Here is a 14225-nt window from a genome sequence, read left to right as displayed (position 1 = left end):
CCTTCACCTCCAGTTTGTTTCAGTGAGGTAATTCTAGGTATGTGATCAACTTTTGCATTCAGTAGAAATAAATAAGAATATAAATATGGATGTTTCTGAGAGGAGAAAAACATACTGCTTCACCCAGAATAGCATGCCTGTGGCTTTTGTTAACTGGTAAAGAACAGTGAAAGCTCATACTGCTATACCATCATAAAGTTTCCTTCCTCAATTGCAGTAAAGCTGGCAGTGGCATTTGAGGATGATCAGTGCATGTGGGTAACCCAACCTATTCGTTTGATCATGGTAATAACTAAGAAGCGAGGACCAGAAGCAAGAGCTGTCACAGACACCAGCCTCAGGATTTTGCAGGGAAAAGGGTTTCTAACAGGCACTGACCCAAGGGCTATGGTACCTATCCACTGACAGAAAGTGCAGGGAGCTCTGTTAGGTCTTATCTTTTCTGCACATAAGCAACCCATGTAGTTCATCTAAATCAAAACCAGTTAGTCTAGATTAAACCAGAACAACCCACTTTGTAAGCATGCTTGTTGCAGTATAAAGACCATTTAAAGTAATAGGTGGACACAGTCACATTGATGCAAGTACACCTGTGGTTACAGGTTGTTTCACTAAGTGTAGTTAAAAAACTGGAACATCTTTCTATCAGTGAAACAGCTTCCACAAGGGATTGATGATTTAGCTGTTTTTCTTCTAATCCTTCCAAAAGCAGTGTGAAAAGTAACACTGTGTTCAATTTAGCTTAAACTTGATCCTGGTGGACTTAATATAAATTGAAATTAGTGTAAAAGGAACATAAATAGAAGTGTCCACACATATTTTGGAAGATTTAACTGAAATCACATACTGAGTAAACCATCCAAACTTCAAATGTAAATGTGACCTTAGGTCTAGCTACATCATTAGTGTAGCTCTGCCAGGAGAGAGTATGACTTTTTTTCCCTCTTTACTAAGAGGCTTATGCAGATAAAAGCTCGAAGGTAGATGCTTTAAATCAGCTGAAGTTCAATTATACTGGTATAGCTTAAGTCACTTCCCAGTACAAACATCTTCCAACACCTTCCCACAGGGAGAGGAAACCTTATTGCAAACCACTTGAGCTGCTGTGTTCAGTGCTATGCACCTCCAAAGCCCATGAGTGTGGGAAAAAAGGTGCCATAGGTGTGGGGAGGAAGAGAACTGATTTGGTGGTGAGGTGCAAGCCAGGCAATGAAGTAGATGTTAACAAAGACAGTGTAATCACTGCCCACCTCAGGTATCACAGTCATCAGGGCAAGTGCAAAGACTTGGAGAGAAGATGAAGAGAGGAGATGGCAGAAGAGGAAGACCCACAGCCAGTCCAGGATCACAGACACAGGTCTCCCTCTGAGGGAACGGCAGACAAGGTCTTGAACCATGTCAAGGAGTAGAGACGAATGTTGTGGGTATCGTGGGAGCCCTGTAGATCATCACTGGTACACTCCCATGTTAATAGCTCATAAACAGCTTGCAAACAAGTTAGTTATCCAAGAAAACAGCATTTTAAAAGAAAGATGAAGAAAGGGAGAAGTTTTTGTTTCAGGGCTACAGAGTGGGACCTTCCAGGACTGGTTCTTTGAGCAAATTGTGAGTGAATAAGCAGGGGAGAAAAGACCAGGAGTATCCCAAATCAAAGCAAAGGCTTGAACCCTCTGCAAAGCCCCATGCGGGTAGAATCTAATTTACATCAGTGGAGTACCTAGAAAGAGATTGTGCATGCACCTCTGTGCATGGGTATGTCTGCATGTGTGTGAATGGGAGAGGAAGGGGCACAAAGTGGCCTGGGTGAGAGAAAATGTCTCCAGCCTGGAGCCTTGCTGCTGTTTGCTCATTTGATGCACAGACACAAAATGAGCTCTTGTTTTCAGTAATCATATTTCACCCCTCAGGGAAGACACATTTCCAGCAATAGAATCGGATGGCTGGAAATTGCTTTGCCATCACTCGATGGGCCATACATTAGCCTGTTGGTGGGACTTGGGCCAGAACAACCCAAAGGTGCTGCTGACCCCTCAGCCCAGGGTGAATGAAATACCCTTCCCTTTCTTCCAGAGAGGGAAGAAATTTCAGAAAGGTTTACCAAGATTATGAATTACCTCTATTTATAGTCGGGGTCTACAGGCTCACAAACTTGAAATGCCATCAGAGACGTATTTACTTGCCAGGGCTCTGCCACAGTGTGTACATCAGTTTCATGCAATTAAGACACAGAAAATACCAAAGCGAAATTCCCCCTCAGTTACCCTGACATGCATGCACGCACAGAGAGATATGCAGCTTGTCAGATCAATATCTCAAACTTTCTGAAAGGAACCCCATTTCAGCTTTTCTGTCTTTATAGGAGACTCTGTGGGAGCCCAAGGATTGATCAGCAAACATTTTGCTACTGCCTGCCACCAGTTGCAGGCTGTGATAGCTGGCTTGAAGAAACACCACAGAAGTAACTGAGCAGCTTCTATCAGCATCAACAGAACAGATGCATATTCAAAAGTTTCCCTTCAGGAAAAGCAGCACGCATCCCCAGCTACCAACAGCGCATAAAGTTTACAGGTTAGACCCCAGTCACAGAGGATGATGGTCTCTATGACTTTCTTGCCCAGCATCAGCCCCCACTTCTGGGTTACTGTCATCCCGCTTGAGGCTGGACTGGTTGCACATACCAGGGCAACCTGGCTTACACTTAGGACTCAGATTTAAAAGTGTTTGGGTGACTCAGAAGATGAACGGGAGAAGGGAGGTGTTTGAAGGAGCCATCTTCGTTATTAATAAACCCTAACTCTAATTGCCTGGAGGCCAGGGAAGCTGGAAAGTGGTCCTGAGCTCTCCCACCCCAAATACAAGGGAAACGCCACCGCTGTCTTGAACTGCAGAAGAGGCCAGGGTGGAGGCCCTTTGGCTCATATAGAAAATTATATTATGTAAAACTTCAGAAACTTTAGGCACCAAATTACTTTAAAAAGATGGTTCTTTTAGCCACTGGTAGGGCAGGTAACTCACCAAAAGGTAAAAAAGAGAATTTAATTATAACCTGCCATTTCCCATCTTGTCACTGCAAAACCAACATGTTCTCAAAGCCTGAACATCTGCCATCCACAGACTCTGAAAGGAAATTAAGTAGGCCTGACCTGTACCGCTCTCCCAAATATAGAAACACACTCCCATTCTTGGGCTCCTGGAAGGGAAGGTTTTTTGAGACGGGACAACTAAAGCTGTCCATGAGCTCCAGTTTTTCTTAGCCAGTAGCTTACTCTTTAGTTAAGCATCAGGTTTAAATCTGAGCTCTACAAAAGCAGCCAGGAACTGGAAAGCCCAGTGCTGGCAACAGGACAGATACCTGTGCCTGGTACTCATTGCTTAGGCACAGCTGGTGGGACAGGATTGCATGAGGGGTGGGGAAGGAGGGCTCTGTGGCCATTCCCTATTATGTGACTGACAATACACTGCCAATGAGAGTTATGGTCCCCTTGGCCCATCTGAAGAAGGCATACCTCATACAAAAGAGCAACCCAGAAAATAGAAATGCCTGAACACTTTCCCTTAAGTTATGGTATTAAACCCCAGCACTAGGCCACTTCCAGTTGACAGTCTGCCTACTGCAGTCCTAAACTCTCACCAGAGAAACTAACCCACAGTTCCCAGTTTAAGGCACTTTGCATTGCCACTGAGTAGGATTTGTGTTTAGCAGCTTTGGGGGCCCACATGAGAGTTGCTTGCAGTGTCCCAGCTCACAGCACTCCAGATCTCTGGGAGACTTGCCAAGGAACACCAGTCTCCTGCTCAGTGCAATTAGCTCATCCCCACTCAAAATCTAGAGAAATCTGTACACAGGGAGGGGATGTTCACTTTGAAAGACATGGTGCTGGTTGCTCTCCARGATGTAGGAAAGTGACAGGTTGTTTCTTGTTTGGAGGGGTAAGGGTGGGTTTATTTCTCCACGAGAAGAAGAACTACTGATGAAATATGAGCTTGAGAAAGCCACCAGGCTGCCTCTAATCAGTCAGACCTCTCCAAGAGACCATTATCTACTCCACAGCACAACACAAACCTCACACTCCATAAAGTGTATTTTGGAAAAGTCTAGCAGCCACTGGCAGAGAAAGAACAAGAGTGACCACTCCTCTGATCCAGAACAGCCACCCTAGTCTATTAATGGGTTAAAGTTCCCTGTCCTGGCCATAACTCAAACTGGGCAGGAAACTATTATACAGCCTGTAGAAAGAGGAGAAAAAGATTAAGAGACTGCATTTCACAGCATAGTCTTGGCATGTCACCAAAAGCAAGACAGGACTGAGTTGCCCACAATTGTCTTTCCACAGCCATTGAAAGCATTTGTCCCTGGGAATCCCTTTCCCTTCTACATGACTTTCCAAGCCCAGGCTTGACAAACCGGAACAGACAGCTCTGAAAATATATGTCCTCCTTTGCAGAGACAGGTCATGGGTCAGAATCACATTCCAAGAGCATTCAACGGGTCAGGCTATTCTGGGTTCAAAAAACCACAAACCAAACCAAACCAAAAAAGCAAGCATTGTTAGAACAGTTTCTTCTGTTGCCTCTGCCCCAGCAAGAGATTTGGTAATAAAGTCTTTGATGCCTCATCCCTTTTCTGCAGCCTGTGGAGGGAACTGAATGGTAGCGTACACACATCTCTTCAGCCCCTCAGGTCTCAAATCCTAATCTTCAGCTTCCTGTCTAGCCATCTGCATTGAGCCTCCAGAACATCCCCCTCACCCTTCCCTCCACCCTTGGTACCAGTGTGGACCACAACCATCCAGTCCTCCCCCACCACTGCAAGCAATGTACTGAGGCATCTCACAAGCTCAGCTGCCCAGCCTGGGCTTGATGCCCAGCAGGCAGGTTACCAWGGAGTCCCCTTGGACAACACAAACCAGCTATCTGTATGTCTGATAGCAGAATCAACTACCATCTTCCTGCCCTTGGAGATGACCTCTGCTGCAGGAGTATCCTCAGCACAAAGGGATAGTGGGGTGTCAGCTGGATGGTGACTCTTACCAAAGAGATGACAGCCCTCCTCCCAAGCAGGACTGCTCCTTGGCTGGGGGTCCTCAGCGGGACACGGTCTGCCATGGTGGGAACGGGCAGCTCCACAACAGCCCCCACGGGTCTCACCTACGAATCCCCCCAATTCTCTCAGTTGCTCCAGTTCAGCCACTGCCCTAGTCAGAGCAAACCAATTTGCTGGGTACTGGGAGATGCTTGCTCCAYGCTGGCAGCCCCAGCAAACTCCCAAACTCAAACACAAACCACACAGTGGCTGCAGACAGAGCACCCATAACTCACGCAGCACAAGCACAAGCCAATATTGCTGGCATTTGAGGAATCAGTCTTACCTGCTCTCGCATAGGTTTTCCACAAACAAAAATGCCCCATTTACTCCAGCTCAGTCCCTACTGCCTTTTGTCCTCTGCTGGCTCTTGGCAAGGTGCAATACATTCACAGAACCACGGAAATCAAGAGCTTTAATCAGGACAGACCTACAGCTCCAACCCTTTGGTAGCTAAGAAAAGTAACTATCTGCTGTGCTATGGCTATATTGGGCACARTTTCTGTCCACCCAAAAAGCCAAGATGAACTAAGGCTGGAGTAGGGCATAGCTGCATCCTTAGCTGACTGGGAGCTGCAGCAGGTCACCGTCCCCTGCCTTCAGGCTACCATGGTCATTAGGGCAGGGGCAGGGTTTGGGAGCTGAGCCCCTACCACAATCAAATGCCAATGCGTGTCTCCTCCACCAAAAAAACTGTGTTCATGGCTGGAGTCATGAAAATTGAAGATATCCTGAAAATGAGAAGAAAAATATATTATTTTGTGCTGGACAAAGGTAGAAATGCAAGAATTCTACAAAAACCGTGAAAAATCCCCATGGTGTAGATGCCAGACCTGGCTTGTAGTACCTTTGCTGGCTAATGTGACCCAAGCCTTGATACCTGACCCCAAGAGCTGAACAGGATCTCCTTCTCCAGGAAGGAAAGAGAAGGGCTTTATTTGGTCCTCCAGGGCCTGGAGGCAGCTCTCCATGGCCTGCACAGGACAGGGAGGCTCCCTGGGAGGCTCCTGGGCCAGCTTAGCCGCAGGGCTGCCTGAGGGATGCCACAACTTCTCTTTCCCTTACCCAAGCACAGGAGAGACAGGTCTGGCCAGGACCATGAACCGCCTTCATTTTGATGAGGTTTTAAGGAGAGAGACTCACAGATTACACACTTCCCTTAGGAACAACAACAACAACGACAAAATTTCAAAAAGGACTTGAGAAGGAGCTCATTCAGGCACGCGGCAACAAGGCCCTGCCAGCCGGCACTGGCCCTTGGCCATCTTTGTGCCATGGCGCTCAGCTGGGTTATGCAGGCCCACACAAGCAAAAATCCTCACCAGGACACTGCAGTTTCCCTGCCAGTTCAAGAGTAGGTGCCTTTCTGGATTTGCCTCATCCTAGGCAGCTCAAGAGTCCTCCTGCCCTCCTCAGTAAAGACAGCAGAGGCAGCAGCAGGCATTCAGCAGCAGCAGAGGGCAAGAGCACGTTGGCTAGAGGATGTCTGAAAACCCCCAACTCCTCCTCTGGTCCAGGCTCTCTTCTGAGATGCTAATGTTGCTGACAGTGACCAACAAATAACAAATCATCATCTTGTTTGGCTTGTTTGCCATTGGTTTTATATTTCTTTCTTCAAGTTTTTTTTTTCTCCAGTAAAAGTTTGCAGCTATTAGTTCCTTCTCCTCATTTTTCTATTTGCCACTGTAAAAGGAGGAAGGGAGGGCTGAAGGGGAGGGAACAGGAAAAATGGGAAGAAAAGAAACAGAGAATGAGGGAAGGGGAAGGGAAAAGAAAATTCAAGACCTTTTGGATTCTTTTATTTCTTAACAAAAGATTTTGCTGTTTTCCTTTCTGAAGAGAGGGGGGAAAAGATCATTTAGTTAAAAAAAAAAAAAAAAACAAATAACACCCCCCCCCAATAGTAAGATGCTTGAAGGATGTGTGTCCTTTCTACTGTAGACAGTGCCTTTTGTCTGACCACCAGGAGCAGCAGAGAACAGCTACCTCATAACTTCTCATCTACTTCAGTTTTAAATGCATTACTTCTTGGCTGGGTATCAATAATTAGAGAGAAAAATTCTCTTTGTCTTCTTTCAATACCATCCCTTCTAACAGTGTATTTGCAAGCTGGTGGTGTGTAGAAAGGGAGCACTTTCCCTTCAGATAGATTCAGAGGTTTCCAACAATGCCCACAGAGATGTTTGTGCAAGTTTAGTAAACTGTTATTTGGTCTCTATGCCTACAAGCTAGGGTTTTTGTAGAAAAAAAAAAAAGGCCATTACTGATTTTTTTCCCCTGCTCTCCAAACTAGGTGTACTTGGGTCACTGAGCTTCTTCTTAAACTTCCCATGATTCTGTTGATCCCATTCACAGTGGCTGGATGAATTTCCTAATCTTGGCAATTTTGTAATTTTTTTCAATGGGGACAGCAGTGCCCCTTATGTCTTCATTCAAATAAGCTACTTTCTAGCAGAGGTAGGACACTGCTATCAGATTATACATATTCAATAGAGGAACCAGTTCATATAGTAGTTATTTTCAACAATGCAACCCCACATTTGCACCAAAAAGTGTGAAGTGGTTTACTTTTATCTCTGATTTTCACAGTGTTATGAGATTACCTCAGAAAAAGGACTGCACACATCTCCCCAACCACCCTGGCAGTATGGCACTACCATACATCTTAAAGGCATGGTAACAGGATCAAAGGGGTTAAATGTCCTGCCAAGGGTTGTACAAGAAACCCATGTAAAGGCCTAAGACTGACTCTAGATACCAAGTCCTAATCCTGCTTCTTAACTTCTCATTTTGTTGCTTGAAAAATAGAAGAGTTTTTCTTTCTCAAAACCAATACCCTCCCTGGCCCCAGCTGCAGCAGCTGCTGGCTTGTGTTCTGGCTGTGTGAGAAGCCACTCCACTGGGAGCTACTCAGCCCACCAAATCATGGGCAACAACACACCAAATACCCGTGGGCCAAAGCCACTAGGAGGGAGAGGGGAAAAAAACAAAATACTTTTACCATGAGGCCTGACTGCAAGCCCTTGGATTTTAAGCTCTTCCCACAAAGTCTGCTAAAACATGACATTTAGCTCTTAAAAAATAAAATAAATAGTGTCTTATGTGATGCTGCAGTCCTTTGCAGGGAACCAAGAATGAGTTTTGCCAGCTATCTCTACCTTTATTGTAAATCATCTCCAATCAAATTACAACATCCCAGAGAGGTGTGAATTTTGATACTTGCCTTTTAGTGCTCATTTCACCAGCAATTTTTAATTTTAATTTTTAAGGAAAGGAAATTAAAAGCGGAAAAATTGCCCTATGCTAACTCACCAGTTAAACGCACAGAAAATTGCAAAAGATAAGGTTCCCATAGCAATTGGAAAAAGTACTGCATTGCACAGATGAGGCCTGAATTTCCCGCTTGCATTCAGCACTGGTGGTTTATCTCCACATAGCACAGGGACAAGTAATTACTTGGAACAAGGAACAAGGTAAAGGAGAAGTGGGACAGGAGCCTGTGGCATCTGTGATTCTTTTTAATGGCAACTTTCCTGCATGGTTTGATACGGTTTTGCAACATAGCCATCCACCGGCATGTGTTCCACAGAGCACGTTAAAGCTCCTGAGGAGATCCTACCATTGTCTTCTCCTGTGATTTTAACTGTGAAATTCTGATATGCACTCAAGTAGGCTTTGGCACTGCATTTTACAGCTGCGCTGTATAAAATCCCAGTCTCCACAGGACAATGTTGTATAAAACCGTACCGAATGCCGCATTCAAGTGAAATACCTCCCAGCCTTTGCGTCACGTTCATGACTACCCTAGCAACTAGAGACCTTTAATCTGACACAATCTGTTTCCAGTGAACCCATCTTACCTATTAATTATCCCTTTATCTTTCCTGAGCTTATGATCATTATGCCTGATTATCTGTCTTCCCTATCCCTTGAGCAGTCAGCTGCAGCAAAGCTGAGGGAGAACACTCCTTCTCCCGCCCTTGCCCTAAAGCTACTCTACAGTACGAATCAGGCCCATCAACTCCTTTATTAATTCCTCTAAAAAATGCCCCAGCAGTGCAGTTAAATTTGTGGGGTTTCATTTCTCCCTTCTGTGCTGCAGTTCATTTTTAACTGACTGGTCTGGGACTTTTCCTGCACTCCATGATTTTCCGAAAGAACAGTCAAAGGTTCAGCTATTTCATTCTTGGATGCATTTTCACTAGACCATGTAGATTTGAATAAAGCAAGTCATCTAGATAGCTATTCCTCATCCCTTTCCATTCTGAGACTGCCTTGAAATCCTTCATCAATAACTATGATTACATTAAGCACCCTGTCACTCTTTTCCTTTTTCGTGACAACCAAAGCTGTAACTACTAATGCTGCAGTCTCCTTTTATCATTGCCTATCATATGTTACTGGCTCCCTCTCCCTTGTATGTAGATGACCTAGCAATGCACTTTCCTTTGTCATCCTCCAGCTTCTTATGTACTTCTGAACCAACTCACTTATTTCCTGTGCTAAATTCCCATCGTTTTGTGCCACTGCATCCCTGACTTTGCTCCTGCATGCCTTTATTCTTTGCTCTCTCTTACCACTATGGCTTCCTTTCTTCCCCCCAGCATGACTGCATTTTTTTCTTTTTGGTTAATATGCTTCTTTTTTGCTTTTCCCTTTTTCCCCAGTGTCAGCACTGGAGGACACCTCTGACAAAATCATTTTGCTCTCTTCCCGGGTGCTGACAGGGAGATCCATCCCCAAGGTGCCAAAAGAAATGCTGGCCCAGTCCATGCCACCAGCCAGCCAGAAAGAAAGGGTGTCCCAGATGTTTCTGTCTCTGATGTGAAGGAGAGAAGGGAAGAGCCTAGGAGAGAAAGGAAACTACTTCAGGAAGGAGAGAGGGAATCAATTCAGAATACGAAGGAGACATCCCTGGTGCTTTACAAGTGGGTTTCTCTCTCTGTGGTGCCGAGCATCTCTTTGATGGGAGGGGACGGTCCTTTGTGCTCTGTCCGGGAGACATCCCAGGACTTGGGCACCCCAGCCGCATGCTGCTTCTTCGGCTGCAGCAGATCCTCTGCTGGCGAAATGAGCTGCTTTAGCCGCTGCAGAGAGACAGGCAGACAGAGGAAGTCTCTGTTAATTAAGCTGATAAACAAAGTGACACCCAATAGCAATCCACAACAATTGCTGGGGGCAAAGGCATCTGGAGAGCTAATGCTCCCAAATTCCTGCTCCTTTCCCACTGAATAGCTGTACAAGAGAGCAGGCTTGTTTTCCTACCTTTAAGTGGTCTCAGTGACAATTATTCTGTCTCTGGGCTCAAACCCACACCACGGACTATTGACCGAACACACAGGGCTCCTCACAGACATATTTCTGGGAGGAGAGATGCTAGTGACTAGCTACCATGACTTCTAGTCCCCTGATTTCACCACAGACATTTTCTGTGGTCATGGAAAAAACTGTGTAAACCCCAATTTGTTTTCTTTTGCCAAGCAGCAGGGCTTCCCACTGACTTTGATGGAGCTGTGGAGCTTTCAAAATGGTCTGGCCCATACAAAAAGATGGGCATCCACTGCTCTGGCCGGAAGCAATAGAAAAGTCAGGATGTTAAACAACTGCCCCCTTCATTTCAGTTCCCATAAAACAGGTCATATGGTGATACCTACCCCAGCAGTCCTCCCCTGGTACAGCATTGCCTTCCCAGTGATGAGGAGCTCCTGTCCCACAGCACTGGCTCAGCTCCCCTCTCACAGCCCGATGAACCGTGGCGGGGCAGGCAGGGCTCACGATCAGTCACCCACCCTTCGCTGGGGGACCATCACAGAGCTCATTCCCTCACCACCTCTCCCCAGGAGAAACAAGGCTCACAGATCTTACTCCGACAGGTTACTTACCTGTCGTGCCCCACACCAGCTCCCACCATGCCTCCTGGGCACAGCTACATTGGTCAGGGCATGCAGGGTTGTCCCTGTCCTCTGCAATGCAGCCCTTGCTGCAGAGGGGTGCCCTGCAGGTATCCCCTAGTGTTGTCCCAGCTTACTGGCCTTTGGGACAGTTTATTGTTAAAAACAGTGCAAAGAACTTGGAGCTGTTTGGGTGAAATGTGTTAAGTTACCTTTCTCAACCCACAGAGACAGCAGCTGTAATTTTCTGATCTTATTGTGTTTTTGAAGTCCCACTGATACCACAAACCTTCCCGAGATCCTGAGCTCCTTGCTACAGCCCAGTAATCTGCTGTGTCCTGCAGCCACCTGCCCAGCTTCATGGGGTGGCATATCATTTCCCTGATGAATACTGACTTTCAGAGTTACTAACTTTTCCCCTCACAGACTGTTTAGGCCAGTGTACGCTCCTCACTTACAGAGCACATCACAAGCAGAGCAGGCAATTCATCCAAGACTCATTTGATTAATTTCAAACACTTCCACTCATTGTGAAACACCTGCCAGAATTCAGGATTTCTCTTATTTATTCAGAAGTATTTGTCCCATAATTTCTGAAATCAGTCTTGGCCTAAAGCTTCTCTGTGAGCAATTCATTGCATGTTTTCAATGTTTGGAACTTGAGCTGTCTTAATCAGACACATTAAGAAGCAATATTTGTGTTTCTTGGTCAACCAACTGTAACAAGAGGAATCAGTTTGTTGCAGTGACTGATCGTAATTACCAATTACAAACTTGCTTTCAGTGAATGGTTTGCAATATTCAGTTGAAATGGACTGTACCTGGAAGCATTTGTGTCAGTAAATTAATTTATTACATTTGTGGGGCATGACTGGAAAAAAGGAACAGGTAAATTTTGAGAAAAACATTCTTCAAAACTGGAGTAAATATTCAAAAACATATTGCATGGTTTGCTTTGATTCTCCCCTGAATCAGCCCAGGCGGCTTTCCTAAACCATGTCCTTGGAAGTTTCTTCATAATAATGTAACTGAGAAGTCCCTGGAAATTACACCTAATGTCATCTAAATCAGGGAAAATAGAAAAACCCTCAGTCTGAAACTGGCTAAATCTGTCCCTTGGATGTGCCATAAAATAAGCATTCACAGCAGTGTTTCCATCCCAGGACTCAAAGCACTTTGCCACAGGTAAAAAATATTGCTTGTTTAACAGGTGGGACACTTGGACCATTACTTCACTGACAGCTCTGAGCCCTCATATAGACATATGAAACCTCTGAGCTGTGGAGAGTCCACCATGTTATCAGTTGCACAGTCAAATTCTTCAGACTGACTGTGGGAAAGGGAAGATGCATTACCACTAAATGGCCTTGAGCACAGGAGAGGACTGTAAGAGACAGGACTTGAGACCTAAGCTTGCAGCAAATCGTATCGCAGAAACTTGGCAAAAAATTCACCTGGACTTTCTCATATTAGGAGGTTACATTTCCAAATTGAAACAGTCGTGAAAGTGGAAGTACTTAGGTGCTTTTCCTTAAAGCTGTGTTCAATTGCCAAGGGAAATTATATTTTCTAGGGTGCCACTACCTCAGTCTTACACTAATCCCTTTTTTCAAGGGATTACATGAGCAACACCTCTGTGTGTCTCTGGCAGAGACCCTTTTTGGCTAACACAGTTTTGTACATGTTTATATACCAGTGTTACTACTCCAGGGTCTTTAAGTCCCACTCCCTGTTGAAATGAATTGGTCCAAAAGCTACAGCAGGCTGTAAGGTTCTCTCTGGGAGCGTTAAGCTAATTCAGGTACTCAGGTGCCTTTACTATCTACACCCCCATGGATGGAAAGCGAGGCCAAGCCACTAGCCAAGGAGACCAGGAGTCACTGGGGCAGACCCTGGGGCAGAGCTCTGGCCCCTCCATGCAACTCTCAGCAGAGGCAGCTGCATCACTTCTGGAGTGCACAGCTCTAGGCTCCCACGCAAACCCCTCATCTCATCACAGCCGCCAGCGGTAACCAGGAGGCTAAACGGTCAAAGGGAGCTAAGAGCCTATTTCATCGTATCATCTTTCTCCTCCACCTCCGTGCCTGCATCATTTATGCCTCTCTCACTATTTCTCTGAAGGCTTTTCCCCCTCCTCTGCCTCTGTCTGGGCATTGCCTCGTAACTTCTTCTGAATCTGAGATGGGCATTAGCCTGCTGTTCCACAGTGCCTGTCACTTCTTGTTAAGTCACAGTTCCCAGACGGTAAATAAGAGTCCTTGTGGGAACAGATTCACTTTCCCTGGGGAGGCAGAGCCAAAGAGGACATCTCACACCCAGCTCATTCCTGGCTGCATTAGCAGCACTCCTCCTCTCCACATGTCTCCCAGTGTGACTGGCACACCTTCACCATGTCCACAGAGACACTCTTGTTCCCCGCTCACTTGCAGACCCTCATCCAGCCACAACTGAGCCTGCAATCAGCAGTGCGGGGGGAAGGACAGGGAGAGAAACTGTGCTGAAAGTTAYATGTGCTGCATATAACTCTGGTCCTCCTCCATGGATCATGGGTTACATCTCCATGACACCATTTTCTCAGGCACAGTTCTTCCTAGGACCTTGCCCAGAGCTCTGACAAGGCCAAGATGCCTACAGTGAAAGAGAGGCACGGGTATGATACAGGGTAGACTTTTGCAGCTACATGAGCATCTTCCTCTTAATAGCCATGTGTAATTTCTTCAGAGAAAGTAACACAGTCCTGACCCAGGACTGAAAAGGGAGCAGGGACAAGAGACAAGAGGTAAAGGTAAAACAGTACCTGGTTTTGCATCTGGTTTGCACTGGTACAAATCAGTAAAGAAAGAGGAAGCAAAGATGATGTTATGCCGTCTTTACTTGTGTGACCAGTGGGACCAAACAAACTATAAATCAAGACAATCAGCCTGTGGCCTCAAGAAGCCTTTTGGGGAGCTGCAGCTGACTGGAGCCTAGAAATGCCCTGTTCAAGCTCCCAATGCCTGGGACTTTCTCCACATTGGGGTGAGCTGGGCAGACATTAACACAGCCATGACCTCTCTCAGCCACTCTGGCATTACACACACTGAAGGGATACTCTGCTATCCAGTGGAGCGAGCAATAGAAATGTTCTGCATATATATACATATTGCACCAAATGTGGTGGCCCAATGTCTCACAGAAGATGCCGGATGTTTGGTGGTCTTCCTGGAAGCTGTGCTGAGACTCCTCAAACCCTTCCCGATTACCAGCAAGAG

At 45.9% G+C, this 14225-nt stretch overlaps 2 protein-coding genes across 2 annotated transcripts in view; both read right to left on the bottom strand.

Annotated features, from left to right (window-relative positions):
* LOC112968282 (sodium- and chloride-dependent GABA transporter 1-like) overlaps nucleotides 1-6444 on the bottom strand; it is a 49995-nt gene extending 43551 nt beyond the window's left edge. Inside the window, exons 1-2 of the mRNA XM_026070367.1 lie at nucleotides 6406-6444; nucleotides 5737-5814 (exon numbers count right to left, since the gene is read on the bottom strand). The gene's annotated coding sequence lies outside the window, so the exon portion shown is untranslated. The remainder of the gene's footprint in view (nucleotides 1-5736; nucleotides 5815-6405) is intronic.
* Nucleotides 6445-10005: 3561 nt separating this feature from the next.
* SLC6A12 (solute carrier family 6 member 12) overlaps nucleotides 10006-14225 on the bottom strand; it is a 49592-nt gene continuing 45372 nt past the window's right edge. Inside the window, exon 15 of the mRNA XM_026070335.1 lies at nucleotides 10006-10170. Coding sequence (XP_025926120.1) covers nucleotides 10006-10170 — 165 coding nt within the window. The remainder of the gene's footprint in view (nucleotides 10171-14225) is intronic.

The sequence above is a fragment of the Apteryx rowi genome, unplaced genomic scaffold (assembly GCF_003343035.1).
Source record: "Apteryx rowi isolate R43461 unplaced genomic scaffold, aptRow1 scaffold_31, whole genome shotgun sequence".
NCBI lineage: Eukaryota > Metazoa > Chordata > Aves > Apterygiformes > Apterygidae > Apteryx > Apteryx rowi.
This window is presented reverse-complemented; position numbering and strand designations above follow the sequence as displayed.